This window comes from Nicotiana tabacum, chromosome 16, assembly GCF_000715075.1.
Source record: "Nicotiana tabacum cultivar K326 chromosome 16, ASM71507v2, whole genome shotgun sequence".
NCBI classification, from domain to species: domain Eukaryota; kingdom Viridiplantae; phylum Streptophyta; class Magnoliopsida; order Solanales; family Solanaceae; genus Nicotiana; species Nicotiana tabacum.
The window spans coordinates 37,436,717-37,460,412 of record NC_134095.1 but is presented as its reverse complement, the minus strand read 5'-3'; the positions used below and the strand labels follow the sequence as shown (position 1 = coordinate 37,460,412).

Below are 23,696 nucleotides of genomic sequence, written 5' to 3'. Positions count from 1 at the left end.
CATCTTCACCACCAAACTCTTGGTTCCTCGATAACGCATATGAATCATCGTACCCCGAAGAAAATAGGGAGAGAAGAGGTGGAGCATGTGCCCTAAAGAAATCCCTCGGCCGACCAGCTCCGCATACTTGATGAGCATGAGGAAGAGCTTTTACACATACGGAGAGAGTTGAGCCAAGCACACCTCATAGGAGCGGTAGAAATCCACCACCAAGGAAGGAAGGGGAAGCATGTATCCGATGACAAAGGGATACACGTAGAACGCACAATAGCCCGGGTGGTGTAAATGCACTATGTCTTGATCCGCCAGCACCAATTCAATGCAATCAGGGATCCCCTATTTGGCTTTGAATGTCGTGATCGCCGCAACATTTATTGTGGAAGGAACGAGCTTCGGTTCATCTCCGGCAGGGCTGTTAAAATTAGTCATCGCTTTCCCCGAGTGGGGAACCACCTCATCCACCGTCGGGAACCCCTCGTCTTCCACCACCTCCACTCCCTCTTCGAGTAGAGATACGCCATTTTCCGGTCCGGAGCGCTTACAACTTTATTAGAATGAGAAGAAGCACTAGCCATTTGTTTTCTTTGATCGAAAGAAATGAAAATGATGAAGGAAAAAGACAATGGTCACAGCAAATCCTAGCAAAAGCAGAATATGAGAGGCTAGAGAAGGAGGATAAAGTTCTCAAAGTTCTTTCTTATACAATTGAAAAGCGTAATATTCAAATGAGAGGTTCCCCCTATTTATAGGGATATAAATGCCCTGAGTGGGAAAACCAAGAGCCGCCAGTTAGAAAGCAGAAAGGGCATGGGAAACGACACGATACCTAGGAAACGTGCACCATAATGACGCATGAGAAGTATTTATGACATTATGAATTGACATGAAGATCCAATTCTGAACCGACGTAATGGTTCGACGTAATTCTTGAAGCGTCACGTCACTACCTCGCCAAGAGGATCTCGCTCCTCACATTAAGCATTCAGATTTCTCCCATTTTAGAATCAACAGAGTCCGCCCATCGAGCTCGCCAAGAGGCGACCCCAATGGGCAGATAGACTAACTGTATATGTCAAAAAGTTTACCACACGTGGATTAGCGTTAACAGGAATGGTAAGGGGTCGACTAAGCCGTGGTCGTACCCACAAGGCGTAATAACGATGAGTATCTCGGCCACTACCGAGATCGAGCCATCAGAAAGCTTGTACATTGCAGGCCATCAGAAAGCTTGTACGGCCATCAGAAAAATTAGATTTTTATGACTAGTTATCATTTCTTTCATAGCGGTCTCCTGATTATTTGTTGTGATTTATGCTACTTTTACATGGCTTCTCTCTGTTTTGGTTCTTATTTTTCTCTTCTCTAATGTGGTGCTTATGCTTCTCTGAGCCGGCGGTCTATTGGAAACAGATTCTCTATCTCCACAAGGTGTAAAGGTAAGACTACATAGATACTACCCTCCTCAGATCCCACTATGTGGGATTATATTGGGTTTGTTGTTATTTGTTGTTGTTTAATATTTACTATTCATTTACTCATATTTTCTTTCAGTCTTGAAGTATATGTATTGGAACGAAACGGCCCCAATAGGTCGAAATGGATATATAGAAAATTCACATAGCCGGATCCAACTAGTTTGAGATTGCGGCATTTTTGATTGTTGAATTGATTGATTTGATTGTCATTTCCTAGAATTTAATGTATCGTGTCAGTATTGTTTCACCATGTGTTTACTTTTCTCTCTTCTTAGTTTGTTTTACTTTTCTAATAAGAGTTGTTTTCGGGTCTCTTTTATATACACTTTGCCTATGCTAATTGTTGTAGTCCTTAACATATTTGGTTAGTAAGTCCCAGACATATTTTGAGTGTTACCATTCTATAAATATTTTGGCAGGTACCTGCTGATGATTTTCGTAATAGCACTTCGGAACTAATTTTATACAGCCACTTCATGTGGAAAAGGGTATAAAACCAACTTCGACAAAGGAAGGCTTCCAACAGTGAACAATATAATAGAGATTAGTGAGCCTAGTCAACCCTTTCAAAGTCACAAGGATGAGAATAACGTGTCTCTTGGGAAAACTAAACAAAAGAAGGTGCTACCTGTTGGTGATGTTAGCACATGCTTTTCAAATCTCAACCAGCAGTCTATAGGTTCTCTATTTTGCGAACTAGACAATAGCAAACCAAACCAAGGGGTGAAAGGAAATGTATGACACGACCAATCAACCATATATCACTAGATTTCTTTTTGAGTACTCCTGTGGGTTGTTCAAATCCGGGATTATCTTTTCCTGGTGGAGGGGTTGAAGGAAGGGAACATGGAAAAACTCCCCCTTTCAACAGGGGCTAAGGACGTGCCACATACTGCCCAAGCCCCCCAAACCTAGTCCTAGTTTTGGTTCTGATTCGAACAAAGAACTGCTTTCACAGACACGGATTGCAAGGCCTCCTGCAGAAGGTGTAAGTTATTTTCCTATGTATGTGTGGCCCAATAGGTTAAGGCCCATAATTAATATTTAATTAATTATCAAATCTCATCCGTCCGATTGGTTACTTGATGGACGTACCAGATTAAGTGAGAACCTCTATAAATTGGTCCTCTCCCCACCCATTAGGGTTACCGTATTTATTTTTATTCTTTCTTCCATCACTAAAGTCGGCGGTAACATAAAGCTAGGGCAAGGAGCGAGAAAACCTATTTCAATCAACGCTTCCGCTTCACGATAATGGATTCCGCTTCAGGTATGTTTTCTATAATGATTATATGTAAGATTATCATGTTCAAGATCCTGGTATGAATTAAAGTTTATGCATACATGTGGTATCATGAGCCTGGATTTTTGAATTGATAATCTTCGTTAAAGAGATATATTATAAACATGATTATGGTACCACTGACGTAAAAGGGATAAAACGAAATCTCCTAAACATAATTCTTATTTTGACTCCTGTTATATATATATGAACCAAGTATTGTTTAATTTTAAAGAGGAATAGATGATTATGAAGCTATACATATCGTTAACAGATAGTTGATGTCGGCGCAATTCTCTATTAAATTTTTATTTTTTATTTTAATGATAATAATCCTAAAGAATTAGTATGTTGAAGCGCCGATGCATACGAAAAAAATCACGCACCGAGAATTGGCAATCATAAGAAGCTTCTGAGTTCTGCCAATGAAACAACTAAAGTATTTTATCTTTTAGTGCAAAATCTAATCTTTCGAACCCTTAGCCCACGGTAATCGACAAAGAGTTATTTGGCTCAAGATTGGTTCATTATATTTTATGTCTCAACGTAATATTATTTTGGGTTACAGAGTTAACTCCTGTTATTGAGGATTATTGATCGTATTCTAGGCTATTAAAGTTAATTTTTTTTTATATTTTATGTATGTGAATAATATTTGTATAGTTTGTTTCACCAAAGTGATCAAACTAGATTGTTTAAAATATTCACATGCATAAAATTTCCTGATATTTATTTTATGTGTGCATTTATGTTTATTATAGTTTGTTAGTCGCCAAAGTGACCAAACTAGTATGTTTAGAAATATGCATACATAAAATTATAGTTTATCCATGAAATTAATGAAATGCCTATAATAAAAATTAGTGGATAAATTAATTTTCACTATTGCTAGAACTTAAGGATTTACCCAAAGGTGAATCAATTATTCTATGAATAGTGAATATGATGAGGTAAATTAATATTCTTAGTCAAATATATATTGTCTGTCCAAAAATGGCATATATATTTGGTTAAAAATATTTAATTACCTATTAAAGACTAAATGACATTTAAATTATGATAGTGTGTCGTAGTATCTATCCAAAGGAGAATTGCGATATGCTTTAACTGTATTGTTGAATCCATATTGATTTGTGAGCATGTATTATCTATTTTGCAGCTATTCCTTTTCATTCGCTTGCTTTGTCTGTTACTATGTTCAATGGATTGAACTTCTCTGAATGGCGTGAACAAGTCCAGTTCCACTTAGGTGTAATGGATCTTGACTTGGCTCTGCTGAATGATAAGCCCGCTGCCATTACTGATTCGAGCAGTGCGGATGAGAAGTCTTTCCATAAAGTATGGGAACGCTCTAACAGGCTAAGCCTTATGTTTATGTGAATGAATATTGTCAACAATATTAAGAGTACTATTCCACAAACAGAAAGTGCCAGGGAATACCTGACGTTTGTGGAAGAACGTTTTCGTTCTGCAGATAAGTCTCTCGCTGGTACACTAATGGCTGAACTCACGACCATGAAGTTTGATGGGTCGCGTAGTATGCAAAACCATATCATCGAGATGACTAACATTGCAGCAAGACTTCAGACCTTGGGGATGAAAGTGGATGACTCCTTCTTAGTTCAGTTTATTCTGAACTCGTTACCTCCTGAGTATGGACCTTTTCAAATTAACTATAACACTATTAAGGATAAGAGGAATGTTAGTGAATTGTCCAGTATGCTTACTCAGGAGGAGTCAAGACTTAAGAAACAAGGGAATCATTCAATTAACCTCATGGTTCAAGGAGCTGGTAAAGGACTTAAAGTGAAGGCCAACAAGTTCAAGAAGAAGAAAGCACACTAAAGCTCAATAGGATGCTAACAAGGAATATAAAGCAGATACGTGTCGTTTCTGTAACAAGGAAGGGCACTATCAGAAAGATTGCCTGAAACGTAAAGCTTGGTTCGAAAAGAAAGGTACAATTAGTGCTTTTGTATGTTTCGAATCAAATTTAGTAGAAGTTCCTAATAATACTTGGTGGCTTGATTCTGGTGCAACTACTCAATTATCTACTACGTTGCAGGGATTCCTTACGATCCAAACTACAAATCCAAATAAGGATTTCTTGTTCATGGGAAATCGTATGAAGGCTCCAATTGAAGGCATGGGGACTTATCGTTTGATCATGGAGACTGGACATCACCTTGATCTATTACAGACTCGTTATGTACCTTCAGTTTCTAGGAATTTAATTTCTCTTTCAAGACTTGATGTTTCTGGATTTGATTTAAAGTTTGGAAATGGATGTTTCAATTTATATAAGAATGCTATATTTTATGGTTCTGGCTTTCTCAGTGATGGTTTATATAAATTGAAACTCAATATTGCTTTTTCTGAATCCCTTCTTACTGTTCAACATAATGTTGGAATTAAACGTAGTTCACTAGATGAAAGTTCTGCTTACTTGTGGCATAGACGTTTGGGTCATATATCCAAAGAAAGGTTAGAAAGATTAGTAAAAAATGAGATTCTTCTGAATTTAAATTTTACTGATCTTACTATATGTTTGGATTGCATTAAGGGAAAGCAAACCAAGCATAGTAAGAAAGGTGCCACAAGAAGCACCCAGCTTCTTGAAATTATACACACCGATATTTGTGGACCCTTTGATGTTCCATATTTTGGTGGAGAGAAATATTTTATCACTTTTATCGATGATTTTTCACGTTATGGATACATCTATTTGCTGAAAGAAAAATCTCAAGCAGCAGATGCTCTCAAAATGTTTGTTAATGAGGTTGAAAGGCAATTAGATAAAAAGGTGAAAATCATTAGGTCAGATAGAGGTGGTGAATATTATGGAAAATATAATGAATCAGGACAATGTCCAGGTCCATTTGCAAAGTTCCTCGAGGAACGTGGCATATGTGCACAGTATACTATGCCAGGAACACCTCAACAAAATGGTGTTGCAGAAAGGCATAATCGAACACTTATGGATATGGTTAGGAGCATGATAAGTAATTCCTCATTACCCAAATCATTGTGGATGTATGCTCTTAAAACCGCTGTATATTTATTAAATAGGGTTCCTAGTAAGGCAGTTTCAAAGACCCCTTTTGAACTGTGGACAGGAAGAAAACCTAGTTTAAGGCACCTGCATGTTTGGGGTTGCCCAGCGGAAGCTAGAGTTTATAATCCACAAGAAAAGAAATTAGATTCTCGAACAGTAAGTGGTTACTTTATAGGTTGCCCAGAGAAATCTAAAGGGTATGTGTTTTACTGTCCAAACCATAGTTCGAGAATTGTTGAAACCGGTAATGCAAGATTCATTGAGAATGGTGAAGTTAGTAGGAGTGTTGAAAAACAAAGTGTGGAAATAAAAGAGGTGAGAGTCAGTATTCTATTACCCACAAATGTGCCTACTTCCACACAAATACCAAATATTGTTCAAGTTGTTGAAGAACACTTTGACAACACCGGACAACATTTGGATGAAACACTTCATGAAGAAACTAACTCACAAATATCTGACACAAATGAACCACAAGAAATGCCATTAAGAAAATCTCAAAGAATTAGAAAATCGGCTATTTCGGATGATTACGTGGTTTATTTGCAAGAGTCAGATTTTGACATTGGTTTTAATAAGGATCCGGTTTCATTTTCACAAGCCATAGAAAGTAATGAGTCTGACAAATGGATTGATTCCATGAAGGAAGAGTTAAAATCCATGGAATACAATAAAGCCTGGGATCTTGTTGAATTGCTAGAAAGTTCTAAAAGAATCGGGTGTAGATGAGTCTTTAAGACCAAACGCGATTCAAATGGCAATATTGAAAGATACAAGGCCAGACTTGTTGTCAAGGGTTATACTCAGAAAAGAGGCATTGATTATAAGGAGACCTTTTCGCCGGTCTCAAAGAAAGACTCCTTAAGAATTATTATGGCTTTGGTGGCTCATTATGATTTAGAGTTACACCAAATGGATGTGAAAACTGTCTTTCTTAATGGAGACCTCGAGGAGGAAGTTTATATGGACCAACCAGAGGGTTTCGAAACTAAAGGAAAAGGTTAAATGGTGTGTAAACTGAAGAAGTCGATATATGGACTTAAACAAGCCTCACAACAATGGTATATAAAGTTTAATGATACCATAACATCTTTTGGATTTGTGAAAAATACCGTTGATCGGTGTATATACCAAAAGATCAGTGGGAGCAAGTTTATATTTTTAGTCCTATATGTTGATGATATTCTACTTGCTGCTAATGATTTAGGTATATTGCGTGAGACTAAAGATTTTCTCTCTAAGAATTTTGAAATGAAAGATATGGGTGAGGCATCCTATGTGATAGGAATAGAAATATTCCGTGATAGATCACAAAGATTATTGGGATTGTCTTAGAAAGGCTATATCGAAAGAATTCTTGAGAGATTTAATATGAACAATTGTTCAGCAGGAATTGTTCCAATTCAAAAAGGGGACAAATTTAGTCTCATGCAATGCCCTAAGAATGATGTAGAACGAAAGGAAATGGAATCAATTCCTTACTCTTCAATTATTGGTAGTCTGTGTATGCTCAGACTTGCACAAGACCGGATATTAGTTTTGCGGTCGGAATGTTAGGAAGATATCAGAGTAACCCAGGAATTGATCACTGGAAAGCTGCAAAGAAAGTTTTGAGGTACCTAAAAGGAACGAAGGATTACATGCTCATGTATAGGAGATCCAAGCATTTGGAAGTTATTGGATACTCGGATTCAGATTTCGCTGGATGTATTGACACTAGAAAATCCACGTTTGGTTATTTGTTCCAATTAGCTGAAGGAGCAATATCGTGGAAGAGTGCCAAACAGTCTGTCATTGCTACATCCACGATGGAAGCAGAATTTGTGGCATGTTTTGAAGCCACAATTCATGCATTATGGCTGCGAAACTTTATTTCAGGACTTGGGGTTGTCGACACCATTACCAAGCCGCTGAAAATTTACTGTGATAATTCTGCAGCAGTATTCTTCTCCAAGAACGATAAGTACTCCAAAGGTGCCAAACATATGGAATTAAAGTACTTTACCGTCAAGGAGGAAGTTCAGAAACAAAGAGTGTCACTTGAGCATATTAGAACTGATCTCATGATTGCAGATCCGTTAACGAAAGGTTTACAGCCGAAGATATTTAAAGAACATGTACATAGAATAGGTCTTGGCTGTATTTATGATTGATGTATTTATGATGTTTTGACACTCTGAGCTCATTTATATGTTTTTGATATACATTAATGATCTCCCGTTTCTCATAATGGTGTACACATTATTGTTTTGAGATATTACAGGATAAGTCTGAATGAGACATTATTGTGGACCATAATATTTTATAGCTTATGGACCTGATACAATGAGTTGCTAATGTTGTAGTATATGGAAGGGAGTATTTAGATGAATTATATATGACCGCCATAACTCACATTTAGTAGTTTATCGTATTATGGTATTTATGATGGACATTATAAAAGAGATTTGTTTATGCGCAACTAATGTTCCTATATTAAAAGTTAATATTATGTGATTATTGGGCCAAGTGGGAGAATGTAAGTTATTTTCCTATGTATGTGTGGCCCAATAGGTTAAGGCACATAATTAATATTTAATTAATTATCAAATCTCATCTGTTCGATTGGTTACTTGATGGACGTACCAGATTAAGTGAGAACCTCTATAAATTGGTCCTCTCCCCACCCATTAGGGTTACCGTATTTTTTTATTTTCTTTCTTCCATCACTAAAGTCGGTGGTAACGTAAAGCTAGGGCAAGGGGCGAGAAACCTATTTCAATCAACGCTTCCGCTTCACGATAATGGATTCCGCTTCAGGTATGTTTTCTATAACGATTATATGTAAGATTATCATGTTCAAGATCCTGGTATGAATTAAAGTTTATGCATACAGAAGGGCGAGGAGGCCGCAATCAATTACTGGCCTAGGATTACAGACCAAGAGTTGCATCAATTATCTGGAGAGTATCCTTGTACTTACTGCTCATTGTTACTATTGCCTACTTTTGAGTTGTTCATCAGCCTGTTAATCATAATAAGATTAGCAAGCATTACTTAAGGATTTTTTTCTATCACTTCTCTAGCTTGGTATCAATTATGTTTGCTTCGATTGCATTTTAAGCTTGAAGTCCACTGTAGTTCCACTGTTCGAGAAGGTCCTAAGTGCTAGTGATGCTGGTCGAATTGGTCGTCTGGTTCTCCCCAAAGAATGCGCTGAAGTAAGACCTAACTCTTAAGATTTCATGATTCGTGAAGTTCCTACTATTCCCCTTGTCTATCAAAGGGTGGAACAAATTCCTTTTGGGGCAGTATGGAACTCGATGAATTAGATGAAGCTGATATTGAAGATATAATTGAAAATAGTGATGATTTTGTTGGTCAATTGTGATGTAAGTACACAAAAATATAATTACAGGTGAACGTGTAATGTGCTGTATTTTCCAGAATTGACTCTCAGAGTTCACCCTATAATTTGCTGATAGTTTATATTTTTGACTTGGTAAGGAGTGTCTACCACTTTTGAAACCTTAGGTAGTTCTCACACTCCTTGAGGTGCGGCCCTTCCCCAAACCCTGCGTGAACACAAGATGCTTCGTGCATCGAGTTGCTCTTTCTTTTTCTCGACACAAGATAAGGAGTACAATAAACGAAAAATATCAGAAGCAGTAACGAGTAATATGTCGTAGATGAGCAAAAAGAGAAGGTTTCAGAAAAACAGTGACTTCTGGAACTGAAATATATGGAGTAAAGCAATCTCTAAAACGAAATAATAGTACTATAAATTGGTGTTGGCAAGAATTCAATAATTTTCTCTGAATTTGCATAATATTGACAACATGAAAGTTAAGCTGGTCTAACTCAAGTAGTGTTAAAGGTATGTACTATAAATTGGCGTTGGCAAGAACGTTCAACAATTTTCTCTAGATTTGCATTATATTTTAATCTGTCTAAGTCAACTGTTAAAAGGTCATATTTATTTTCTAGTTTTTAAAAGCTCAAAAGGCGCATCGAACTGTGAATTGTCTGAATTTGGAATTAGATGTTTTAACATTTTTTTTGGGTAATGTAGAGATTTAGTGTTGAAATGTCTGATCTTTATAACATAGCGTTCATTGTATCTATTGAATATACCAAGACAACATTGTTGTCGTACTGAATCTGTCCCATACAACGATTTTTCAACAATATTCCGTTTGCAGGAAACATAAGACGTGAACTCAATTTCTTTGTCTAATATTATGTTGAATTTCTAAATATTTCCGAGAACGACAATGTTCAATTATATGCATGCCAAACGTATAGAAGAACATCAGAACAAACTCAGGTAAGACATGATCTCTGTGGCTTTAGCTTAAAGGAAAGTGGTAAAATTACTAAAATCAGGAAACAACGAAAATAGATGGGTTTTCCACTGGAGTACTGACAACACAATAACTGTTTCAAGTTTTATCGTACATGATAAATTTTATTAAAATGTTAACGATATGATCAGAAGTTAAGATGAATAAAATCAACAAATAAATTCAAACAAATGTGTGTACAAGCGACTGGGACTTATTCAACATACAGCAATAGAAATTTTACCAGGGGCGTGATAGACTAAATTAAAAAGAACAAAAAGAAAGTTCAACAGGAGCCTGTATAACTGTTGAGATCTCCCCATACAGCTTCCTCTACTTCTTCCCATGATTTTGCCTTCCTTAGTTCCTTCCAAGTACCGAAGATAACTCCCAGAACATTTTCATCATTTCCAGCATATTTCATGGCAAAAGGAGTATGAGGCTCCAATCTACTCTATCTTCATCTACAGTGCTCATGTTGGCTATCACATAGAACAATGTCTCTAGTTCCAGTTATCTACTAAAACCTGCTCAACTTAACAATCTCAAGTTCAAACTCCTACTGTATTCAGCAACTCCTTAAGTGATTGAGGTATCTGATTGATGAGAGTATCATATCAGTGGAAATCAACAATTCTAAAAATGACAAATGATGCCTCAATATGGTGAAGGACGAGGGTCATGGATTCTAAGGCCTGAGTCCACACGTCAACATTGGTCCAAATATATGTCGGTTGCCACATAATCGAAGCACGCATTACTACTATCTTCATAAGGCCGGGTATTATATAAGCTCTATTAGTGAAATTTCACTTTGAAGTATGGGTGTCTAACGGGCAAGGTCAGCCCGTTTTCGGACCGGCTCAGACCGGTTAAAATCGGAACTGGCCCGGACCGGTACAAGGGGGCCGGGTGGGGCTGGGTTAAAGGAGTAGGAGGTTTGGTCTGTTCACATTTTGTCAACCGGTTAACCGGACCGGTCAAACCTAGTCAACGTAAATTACTATCGAACCGGTTAACCGGCCCGGCCCGGTTTAAAAGCTATATTTCATTTTTATTTTATTTATTTTTTAAGGTTTTAGAGTCTAAGACAATGCAAAACCTTTGAATTTACTCTTTTTTCGTTAATTTACTTGTTGTTAAATGTAAACCTTTCAATTTGTAAGTTTGAATTTTGAAATAAATGTAGAACTTGCAATTTATAAGTGCAATTTTTTTCCATCTACATTGTATTCTTTATATTTTTACTTTATATTAATATAAATTACAATAGTTATACAAAATACAAAAAAAAATAAAAAAAACACTAACCCGGCCCGTCCTGTCCCCTTGTTCCCGTAACCCTTACGGTTCATTTTTTTACCCGGATGAACCCGAACCCGTTAAACCCGGTAAGCCCCAACCCGTAACCGGCTCGGACCACAACCCGTACGGTTACTAATTTTCCCTACCCAGCCTGGCCCGGCCCACCCGTTAGACACCTATACTTCGAAGAACAAAACGCCTCCAATTATCTCATGGAAAAACACACGAGGACAACATAAAAGGGCCTCCAATTCTTGAGAAATTATTTGTCAAGATGTAAGATTTTTTATTTTTTTATTTTAAATTTCAACCAGTTTATTAGACTTGATATATCTATGATTTTTTTTGGTTCAAGTCTAATAAATCATAGATGAACCAAAAAAAGAAAAAGAAAATCATAGATATATCAAGTATAATAAACATGGTTGAAATTTCAAAAAAAAAAAAAACTTACAACTTGACAAATAGTTTCTCCAAAATCTTCCATTTGACTGTAAAAAGTAAAAAAACAAAAAAGGAACATGTGAACGGTAGAGCTAACACTGGATCTTTTACACACAAAACATATGTCGTTATCTATGAGAGCCAAACATACACATTATCACAAAGGATAGAGTTTCAAACTCATGTCTATTATAACATTAAGCATGGAATTAGGCTATTATATGCTAACAAGACCTCTAAAAGGAAATGTTATTTATGTACGTAACAACATTCAAAAGTTGCTGCTAAAACGTAAAGGTAACCAACTCTTCTGCCAAGTTTTGGCAACAGTAATATTGTTGGCAAAGAATTTGATTTATCGCAAGAATAATTTTTGTTGTGGAATGTCTCCATAAGTCACATCTAACATATGGCAACAAAAAAAAAACTGTTGGCAAATGCCTTCTTTTTTGTAGTGATCTGTTAACTAAAATTTGTTTCATGCGAGGTATTTAAAAGTCTTATAGGCATGTTTTCTAACTCATAACAGAGTATATTTGTATATTTGTTCTATATTTCATAGCCATCCTTAACAGTCAAACATGATTTTCTCTTAAGATCTTGCCTTCTAGTGAAAGAATCAAGAATGTCATTGTGGAGACGCATCACATATCCTAAACATGTTGAACAGTTTTCAAAAATTGAGGAATTCCAGAAATCAATAGAAAAGCACAGAGACATGATATCTAGACTAATGTTTTGAGCTTAGCATGATATTACTTCACCGAAACTAATAGCATATTACTCAAGATTTCATGAACAGAATTTTCTAATCATGTTGTTAAAGTACGGTGCAACATATAGGCAATTCCGAATTTGATTAAAGTTAAAGAGTACCCATCTAATTAATTCTAAGTTGAATTAGGGCACCTAAATTGATTGTAGTAATATAATAAAGTATAACTTTGTTAATGGTCTACTTAACCTAAATATTTTAGGTAAGAGTTCAATTAATCTAAAGAGAATGTTTTTAAGGCACCCTTTAAGATACCTTATTAAGACGGTTACCAACCGAACTTCAATTATTAAGGCCAAGTGCAAATGTTAAGATGAAATATAATAGCTTAGAAAAAATTGTTAAGTGAGTAGATTGATCATGATTAAACTAGGTGATTAATTAAGAAGCAATAATTTTGTGGACTCGGTAAATTCAAAATAACATTTGAGACTATGAGGGTGTTTGGCTAATCTAGCTTATAAGCATTTTTTGGCTTATCTACGCGTTTGGTAAAATTAAAAGTGCTTATAAGCATTTTTTGGCTTATCTACGCGTTTGATAAAATTAAAAGTGCTTATAAGCCAAAAATAAGCCAAAAGTTGGTCTCCCCCAACTTATCAAATTTCAGCTTATAAGCACTTTAGATTTGACCAAAATATTTACTATTTTATCCCTAAAGTACTTCTTTTTAAAACAAAACTCTTCGTACACCCAATTCTTCAGCTGCTTATTATTAATTTCAACACTTTTATCCAAACACGTAACTGCTTATTTTTTAAATTAGCTTCAGCACTTAAAAGTGCTTTTCAGCTACTCTAAATCAGCTAAGCCAAACGGGCTCTATATGTGAAAGCCACGAAACTTGATATGAAAAGCATCATTTTTTTTAGCAAAGGTACTAAAGATAATTTGATATATTTTCTTTTTGTAAAGAACTTGTCTTTGACTTATTTTTTTTTTTTAAAAAAAATAGCCAAGGCCTCAAGTATACCCCAATCTAAAAGAAAATCGTTATCAGTGAGCGTCAAGTTCTACCTGTCCAAGGAAGGCTGAATTTTAACTAAGTTAGAACTAATAAAATAACTATAAACTTCACCATGCACATAACTCCAACCAAGTAAGTGTCAGATATAAAATTCACAAGAAAGGAATTGCAAGGAAATTGTAGTAAAGCATAACATGATGTCACTATTCCCTCGCTCTCTTTCAATTTTCTGTTCGGATGCATTTTGAGAGGGCGAGAGAGCGGCGTGAGGAAGAATGAAGGCGAGATGCTGGTATCGGGCCGGGCAGCAACATTGAGTCTACAAAGAGACTCCTCGCAGCTCTGGTGTGTTTATGCAAAACAAAGAAAGAAATAAAGGAAATTAGAAAGGAGAATTTGATTCTTGACACAAAATAAAGAAAGAAACATCATGTTCAGCTTTGCGTCATTTATAAACTGAAGAATCTTCACCATCCATAATAGAGAGGGGCTTAACAAAACGACCGGCCCTCGCTCTGTTTTCCTCATTTCTGCTTCTTTATGCTTTGTTCATCTGTGTTATATGGTGCCGGGTTGGTTGGTTCGAGTTCGGAATGGTTTTGGAAAGGTTTGAGACACTTAGTCCTTTTTGGGTAAGCTTAAGTTGGAAAAGTCAACCGGATGTTGACTTATGTGAAATAGGTTTCGGATGTGAATTTCGATGGTTCGAATAGCTTCGGGAGGTGATTTGGGACTAGGAGCGAGATCGGAATGTGTTTTGGAGGTCCGGAACAGATTTAGGCTTGAATTGGCGAAATTGGAATTTTGACGTTTTCCGGTTGATAGGTGACATTTTGATATAGGGGTCGGAATAGAATTCCGGAAGTTGGAGTAGGTCCGTCATGTCAATTGTGACGTGTGTGCAAAATTTCAGGTCATTCGGGCGAAGTATGAGAGACTTTTTGATCAAATGCAGAATTCAAAAGTTTTGGAGTTCTTAAGCTTGAATCCATGGTTGATTGGTTGTTTCGATGTTGTTTTAGGTGTTTCGAAGATTGGTATAAGTTTGGATGGCGGTATGTGACTTGTTCATACTTTTGGTTGAGGTCCCGGGGGCCTCGGGGTGATTTCGGATGGTTGACGAGAGATTTGGCGTGTGAGATTTGCAGTTGAAGCTGCTGAACCACTGTCATAACCGCATCTGCGGCTTGGGGACCACAGGTGCGGGACCGCTGAAGCGGAAGGCTAGCCGCATATGCGGACGTTGGCGTGAAGGGCTGAAGCGCAAGTGCGGATGATTGGTCGCACCTGCGAGACCGCAGGTGCGGATGGTGAGACGCAGGTGCGGAATTTTGGTTTTAAGTGAAAACCGCAGATGTGGTGCTTTGGCCGCAGATGTGGTACCGCATGTGCGGTGTATGGACCGCAGGTGCGAAAAGTCTGGGTCAGAAAGTATAAGAGGTTTCCTTCGCGAATTTGGGTTATTTTTCATAACATTTCAAACGGGAAGAAGCTTTGGGGAGCAAATTCAAGGGAGGATTCAAGAGGGTTTCTTAGAGGTAAGGTCTTTGGTCCCTAAACTCGTTTTTATGATGATTTTTAAGGTTGTAAGCTTGAAATCCATGGGAAAATTAGTAGCTAATTGGGGGTTAGGGCTTGGAAAACATGAGGCCTAAAATTAGGGATTTGAGGGGTCATTTGTGGTCGGATTTTGGTACTTTTAGTATGAATGAACTCGTGGGGTAATAAGGATTCTATTGATGTAAATTTTGTCGGATTCCGAGATGTGGACCCAGGGGTCGGGTTTGGTCAATTTCGGGATTTGTGTTGTAATTTGATTATTTTTGCATAAGTTTCGTTCCCTTAGCATATTTTGACGTCATGATTCTGATTTTTGGATAGATTCGACGCGAGTTGAGGCCAAGTCGAGAGGCAGGGGCGTCACGAAGTAGTATTTCGTCCGGTTTGAGGTAAGTAACCATTGTAAATCTGGACCTAAGAGTATGAAGCTCCGGTATTTCGTATCATTTTGATAAATAAGGTGGCACACATGGTAGGTGACGAGCGCGTGGGCGTGCAATGGTAGGGATTTGTGACTTGGTCCGTCCCGTAGCAGCTATTAAGCCGCGTATTTGATTTGAAATCTTATGGTATTCCATATTTTAGAGATTGATACTATATTTTGGGTTGTACGCCATGTTTGGGGCCTTGTGCCGACCTTTTTAGACCCTTAGGGGTATTTTTACTTTTTCCTCACTCTGTTTGATTTGAAAGCATATCCTCAGTCATGTTTTACCTGTTATTTGTTTAAAACTGATTTTATCACTCTATTTCTATATATGAAAATGTTTGGGCGGAGTTCCCTGATTTTACCGTTACGCCCGAGTGGCCGTGAGGTTAATGACTGAGAGAGGTTTAGGACCTAATGGTGAGGATTATATGTCTATTGTGGATTGGGCTACACGCCGCAACGAAATTATATATACATGGATCGGGCTGCACGGCGCAACGATATACATATGGATCGGGCTGCACGCCGCAGCTATATATATTGGGTCGGGCTGCGCGCCGCAACGATATGATGCTTGAGCTGTAGGAGCCCCTCCGGAGTCTGTACACCCCCAGTGAGCGTAGTCGACTATAAACTATGGATCGGGATGTACGCCGCAACGGTTATTATAATTAATATTATTATAAGATATTATTGAGCCGGAGTGCTGAGTGTGAGTAAGATGTGACTGAGTGTTGAATCACGAGTGACTGAGAGGCTTGCCCGAGAGGCTATATTGTGAGTGATACCTTGCCCGAGGGGCCCGTTTATGACATTTTGCTGTTTCACTCTTCTTTTATACTGAGTCTCTGTTGAAAGATGTTGAATAAATGATTTCAAAGTATTTCAATTGAAACTGAAATTTTTACGAAGTAACTGGCTATTAAACTGTTGAATTTGACTTGATATTCTGTTGAACACTCTTATATGATTTTAAACTGCTCGTCACTGCACTCAGACTTTATTTACTTTAGTTACTTACTGAGTTGGCGTACTCACTTTACTCCCTGCACCTTGTGTGCAGATTCAGGTGCCCGCGCAACAGAGTGAGGGTTCCCAGCACTCTCAGAGCATTACCGGAGACTGCAAGGTAGCTGCACGGCATTCGCAACCCTGCTTTCCTCCATCTTATCTTAGTTTTTCTGCTATTTCAGACTTATGATGTATTATTCAGTCAGTTTGGGTTTTATTTAGAGGCTCTCGACTTGTGACACCGGATTGTTGGGCTGTGTTGGTATTCTGTACTGGTTTTTCCGCATGTTCTGTTTTACTCATCTATTTCATATGACGAATTTGAGAATTATTCGATACTAGAAAATGATTTTTTTATAAAAGATTTTGTTGTGGTAAATATTCGGTTGGCTTGTCTAGTACTGTGATAGGCGCCATCACGACCGGGGCATTTGGGGTCGTGACACAAACCTGTATCAGATGTTATACTTGAAATGAAATGACAGATTCTTAAGTGAAATGCTGAATTTGGGACAAACAACCTCACTACAATATCAATTTAACAGAATGTTCGTGACACTTAAACATGTATCCGATGTTATACTTGAAATAAAATGACAGATTCTTAAGTGAAATGTTGAATTTGGGACAAACAACCTCACTACAATATCCATTTAACAGAATGATATTTATTTATTTATATATATATGTTTGTTATCCCGGGCAAGTTGAGCTCTATATGGTACACAAAGTTCTTTTAAAGTAACATGAACATATAGAATTATTTACCTCTTTAGTTATTGAATCCTAAAAGAACATGGTATCTAGTCATTCTTAAAACCATCTTTTCTACTATTTGAAAGCACAACAACATCTCAACAAGGTAACTCAAGTATGCAACGGTTAAACTCCTCAAAGATTAGTATTATTATCTTCGAATATAGTTTCAAGTAGAGAATGTGTAATATTCATATGATGCCACAGAAAGAGACCAAGGAATGTGAACTTAAAGAGAATTCTAAACAAAACTTCAAGTTGACGGTCAAGAATCAGGACATCTTCATATATGTTCTCAATCAAACAATGCACAAACGGCAATGCCGCCAATCATAAGGAACCTAAACATGATCTCCAGATTCACGAATCGACATCACAAAATGAAACCTTATGTATTCCTATAAACATTTTGTCAAACATTCATCAATCAAGATTTTTAACATACGGCCAGAAAATTAAATCCTAATGGCATAATTTCTACACAGGGAAAATTTTAACTTCTGGCTTCTAATTAACAGAGTGAACCATTGCACGTCACATACTACCAGTAAAGAAAGAAAGGGCTTGAGTTTGGGAGTAACTGACTGTTTGCGGGGCAGTAAATCCGGAGCTTCGGCCTCGGATCTATCTCTTCTTCACGAATGAGATGTGGACTCGAACAACTCATATGCGAAAGTCGTCCCTTTAAAGTGAAAGAACGACTAAGAGTTAATGTTTTAGGGGAAGTAGAGGCGGCTAAAGTATATAAAAATGGATAAGAGGCAACTGAAGAATCCCCCTTTACTTGTAGAAAACAATAATATTTATAGGGGAAAGGTCTAGAATTTTTGGATGAAAGTTTGAGAGGGATTTCAAAATCGAGTCAACCATTTAAAATTTGAACATTAGGAGGACTTAATGAGCTGGTGTCTTGACTCCAAAAGATCTGTTTGCACACTGAAAATCTCTGTCATAGAGAATCAAAAATTCAAAAGCTCTTTGGACTCTTCTATTGACCATATCCAGTTGTAGATGAGAGAGATAATGCTGAGATATAGGATTATAAGAGAGGTAATATGTGATACACATAATCCAGAGGAGGCCACATCAGCTGCTGAGTAGGGTTATTTGAATAGTAGTTAAGATAGTTATGTTAGTTAAAATTTGAATTCTAGCTTTGGCGGGAAAGTTAGTTACTTGTATTTCAGCACATTTTACATTTTGAATTCTACTTTACATTTTGTAATAGGTTGCTTGGAGTATAAATAGCAAGTTGTAAACTCCTATTAGATACTTTTGATATGTTAATGAAAATTAGAATTTCCCTCTAACTGTTCTAGTCTCTTCTGCCTTCTTCTCATTCCTCATTTCTCACTTTCTTCTCTTCTTCTTCTTCTGCTTTCTCTTCTTAATTCTCTGCTCAATTGTCGATTAGATATCAATTTTGGTATCAATTGGTATCAGAGCTAGACTATGGGACCACGCAAAGCTGTTGATCTCTCAAATCTGGATTGGCAGGAGCAATATGAAGATTTAACTGCTCAGCAGTTAGATCTGCGTTCTATTCTCGATCAGAAAATAGAGGAAATATGAGCTAACATGGATCATAGACATGCTGAAATGCTACAAATGGTGGAAGCTCTCAAAAACTCGATTGATGGAATGCAGTTACATCAACAATCACGAAACAACAGTTCTACTTCCAAGGGTCGAGATAATGTACTACAATCAGGTCAGAGAATTTTAGGGCCTAATTCTTATCATGCTTACAATAATCGAGGTCACAATCTGTTATTTCCTAGATTCAACAGGAAAAACTTGAAAAGTTGGTTGTATAGAATAGATCAATATTTTGTTGTTGATAATAATGCTACAAATTAGAAGGTGAGTATAGTATCAATGAATTTGGATGATGATGCTCTAGCTTGGCATCAGTCTTATTTGAAATGTAGAGATTCTCCTATCCTTCCATCTTGGGATGAATATATCGAAGCCTTAATTGAAACACTTAGTGAGGAATATACGGACCCTATGCTAGAATTGAAACAGTTGAAACAAACTGGTTCAGTGAAGGAGTTGCAATTCGCTTTTGCCAGATTACTAGCTCAATGTGATCTAACTATTAGTCAAGCTATCTCTTGTTTTTAGGAGAATTGAAGGAAGAACTAGTGAATCCTGTCAAAATGCATGAGCCTCAGACCTTGTCCAAAACCTATCGCTTAGCTAGATTAGCTGAAGCAACATTAGCTACTAATGCTAGAGCCTTAAAATGCAGTCTTATCTCTGTGTCAAATACTCACCTCAAAAAGCCTTCCTATGATCCAAACTCCCTCAAACACACTCCTAATCCTATTACCTTTGCTCCGAGATTAGCCTCACCCCCTTCCACTAATGTCAATGTTCCTAGAAATAGGAGAACTATTTCTCCTGCAGAAATGCAGGCTAGAAGGGCACATGGCTTATGCTACTTTTGTGATGAGAAGTATACTGCTAGTCATAAATGTAACTTACCTAAGCAACTATTTGTGATGGATCTGGAAGTCCCAGAAAATGAGTGTTTGGAGGTTGTTGATAGGAATCTAAAAGGATTCCTTCTAGTGAAGAGTGGTCAATTGTGGAAGTGGATACTCCTATGATATCTCTATGTGCTCTAAGTGGATTACAAGGAGCTCAGACAATACATATTATAGGATATAGTGAGAAGAGACCTATACAGATCTTACTTGATGGAGGTAGCACTCAAAACTTTATTGATGAGAAGGCTGCTAAGAGGTTGGGGTGCCAAATCTGTCCTACGAGAGTGAGCTATGTGAGCCTTGGTAACAACACCCTAGAAGCCACTTCTGGAGTTGTTAGGAATTTTGAGTGGATCCTGGAGGGCACTACCTTCTCATCTGACTTGATTGTTTTCCCAGTTGGTAAATATGATTTGGTTTTAGGGGCTTTATGGATGAAAACACTAGGTCCCATTACCATGGACTCCTCTGAGCTGATTATGGCTTTCAACTATCAAGGGAAGTCTCAATTGCTAAGAGGGGTGTCTGATGAATGTAAGGTTTCCAGTCCAAAGGCCTTGAACATGTTAAAAGGGGAGGACATACAATTTTTTATATTACAAGTGATAGACAACATTCCTAGCTCAATCACTGCTATGCAATATCAAGCTTTGCACATGGCCAAGTCTGATAGTGCTCTTCCTATTGATCAACTGTTACAACAATATCAGTTGATCTTTGCTGAACCTACTTCTCTCCCTCCTCAAAGGGGAGATTTTGACCACAGAATACCTCTACAACCTGGCTCTAAATCTGTGAATGTTAGACCTTACAGGTATTCTTCCATTAAGAAGGACATTGTTGAAAAGCTGGTTAATGAAATGCTGCTGCAGGGAGTGATTTAGTATAGTAACAGTCCCTTCTCTTTTCCTGTGGTCCTTGTGGGAAAGAAGGATGGATCATGGAGGCTATGTGTAGACTACAATGAACTGAATCACTGCATAATTAAGGATAAATTCCCAATACCCCTTATAGATGACTTATTAGATGAGCTTGCTGGAGCTACTATTTTTTCAAAAATTGATCTCAGATCTGGATAACACCAAATTAGAATGGTGAGTGAGGATGTTCCTAAAACATATTTCAAAACACATTCAAGGCATTATGAGTATTTAGTAATACCTTTTGGCTTAACTAATGCTCCTTCCACATTTCAGTGTCTTATGAATCATTTGTTTCAGAAATTCATAAGGAAGTTTGTCTTGTTTTTTTTTTGATGATATTTTAATTTACAATGTTACCTTGAAAGATCATGTGGGACACGTGCATCATGTGTTTGATACTATGGTTACTCACAGCTTATTAGCTAAACAGTCTAAGTGTGCCTTTGGAGTCTCAAGGGTGGAATACTTAGGATATTTTATTTCTGCTGAGGGTGTTTCTACTTATCCAAGGAAAATTGAAGCAGTTCAACAATGGCCCACTCCCACTACACTTAAGCAACTGAGGGGCTTCTTGGGACTAACTGGCTATTACAGGAAGTTCATTAGAGGTTATGGTCTTATAAGAAGACCACTAACTGAATTGCTCAAGAAGGATGGTTTTTGGTGGACTGATAAAGCAGCAGAGGCATTTGCAGAATTAAAGTCAGCCCTTACTTCTGCTCCTGTTCTAGCATTACCTAACTATGCTCTCTCCTTTATAGTTGAAACAGATGCTAGTGGCACTGGTATAGGGGTTGTTCTGATGCAAACTGGACATCCTATAGCTTTCATTAGTAAAGGTTTAGCTCCTAGGCATATGGCTCTTTCTGTGTATGAAAAGGAGTTGCTAACCTTGGTTTTTGTAATTACCAAGTGGTCTCATTATCTTTTAGGCCAACATTTTATTGTGAAGACTGACCAAAAAGCTCACAATTATCTCTTGGACCAGAAGTTGCATACTGATCTACAAATTAGGTGGCTAGCTAAATTGTTACCCTTTGATTTTGAAATCCAATACAATAAGGGTAAAGAGAATGTGCTGATGATTCCTTAGCTCGAATTTCAGGTGCTGAGATTATGACCTTAATGGTCTCTTCAGTGCAAGCAGATCTTTGGGTTGATATTCAGAATAGTTGATTCAATGACCCTGAACTGCATAGTCTTATCAAATCCCTTCAAGAGAAGCCACAGAAGCATTTCACTTGGCTCAACAATCAGCTCAGGAGAAAAGAGAAACTGGTAATTGGTAATGACTTGGGCTTAAAGACTAAGATCTTGCAGCTGTGGCATTCATCCCCCTCAGGGGGTCACTCTGGCATTGATGCGACCACTAGGATATTATTGGCTTACTTTTATTGGAAGGGTATCGGAAATGATATCCTTAACTATGTGCGCAATTGTACCATGTGCCAAAGAAACGAATATGATACTTCTGCATCTGGTGGTTTATTGCAACCCTTGCCTCTTCCAACAGTTCCCTGGACAGATATCAATATGGATTTTATTAAAGGCTTACTTGAGTCGAAGGGAAAAACAGTAATTTGGGTCATAGTTGATAAATTGACCGAGTATGGTCATTTCATTGCTCTTGCTCATCCTTACACTATCCAATCTCTTGTACCTATCTTCCTGGACCATATCTTCAAGTTACATGGTTTCCCTGCTTTGATAACCAGTGATCGTGACCCTATTTTTATCAGCACATTTTGGAAAGAGTTCCTCTCTGCCCAAGGTGTCCATTTGCAGACCTCCACAGCTTACCACCCTCAAACTGATGGCCAAACTAAGGTTCTTAACAGATGTTTGGAGACTTATCTCTGCTGCTTTTATTCTGATTCACCAGCTAATTGGTGTGCATTCTTGCCTATAGCTGAATGGTGGTATAATTCCTCACACCATTCTGCAATTCAGACTTCACCCTATGAACTGCTCTATGGTTATCCTCCTCCTCTTCACCTTCCTTATCATCCTGGTGACTCTTCTTCTGAGGACATTGAGAACATTATGCTGCTAAGGGAATTCAAATGGCAACTTGCCAAATATCATTTGACACGAGCTCAACAGCGTATGTAAGTTTAAGCTAATGCTCATCGCACTAACAGGCATTTTGAAGTTGGTGATTGGGTCTTTGTGAAGCTTCAGCCCTATAGGCAGTCCGCTCTTTCTGTTTCTCCCTATCATAAGCTTAATTCTCGTTATTTTGGTCCTTATCCTATTGTTGAGAGGATTGGCACAGTTGCCTATAAATTACTGCTCCCACCTGAAGTCCAAATTCACCCTACTTTTCATATCTCTCAGCTAAAGTTCTATCCAGTCATTCCTTCTGAAATTGTCCACCCAACTATCTTGGATCTCTCCAGTCCTTTATGTCCTACTCCTGAGGCTGTCCTTGATCGCAGATTAGTCAAGAAGGGAAACAAAGCTGTCGCACAATGCTTGGTCAAATGGCAAGGGTTGGATGCTGTTTATGCCACTTGGGAATTTGCCTCACTCCTAAGGACCAGATTCCCTACTTTCACCCTTGAGGACAAGGGTGTTTTTCCACGGGAGGGGGGGGGGTATTGGTACACATAATCCAGAGGAGGCCACATCAGCCGCTGAGTAGGATTATTTGAATAGTAGTTCAGATAGTTATGTTAGTTAAAATTTGAATTCTAGCTTTGGCGGGAAATTTAGTTACTTGTGTTTCAGCTCATTTTACATTTTGAATTCTACTTTACATTTTGTAATAAGTTGCTTGGAGTATAAATAGCAAGTTGTAAACTCCTATTAGATACTTTTGATATGTTAATGAAAATTCGAATTTTCCTCTAACTGTTCTAGTCTCTTCTGCCTTCTTCTCATTCCTCATTTCTCT

General features: G+C 37.6%; 1 protein-coding gene across 1 annotated transcript; it reads left to right on the top strand.

Moving 5' to 3' along the window:
* The first annotated feature begins 554 nt into the window (after positions 1-554).
* LOC107816891 (uncharacterized) lies at positions 555-4,602 on the top strand. Its single transcript, XM_075232041.1, has 3 exons — positions 555-732; positions 3,917-4,095; positions 4,162-4,602. The coding sequence occupies exons 1-3, from the start codon at positions 555-557 to the stop codon at positions 4,600-4,602; spliced, it is 798 nt and encodes a 265-aa protein (XP_075088142.1).
* The last annotated feature ends 19,094 nt before the right edge of the window (positions 4,603-23,696 follow it).

Coding starts and splice junctions, on each gene's coding strand:
- LOC107816891 (XM_075232041.1), top strand. CDS start 555: ATGAGAAGAAGCACTAGCCATTTGTTTTCTTTGATCGAAAGAAATGAA. Junction 733..3,916: donor GCGTAATATTCAAATGAGAG/GTTCCCCCTATT, acceptor TCTATTTTGCAG/CTATTCCTTTTCATTCGCTT. Junction 4,096..4,161: donor ATGAGAAGTCTTTCCATAAA/GTATGGGAACGC, acceptor AACAATATTAAG/AGTACTATTCCACAAACAGA.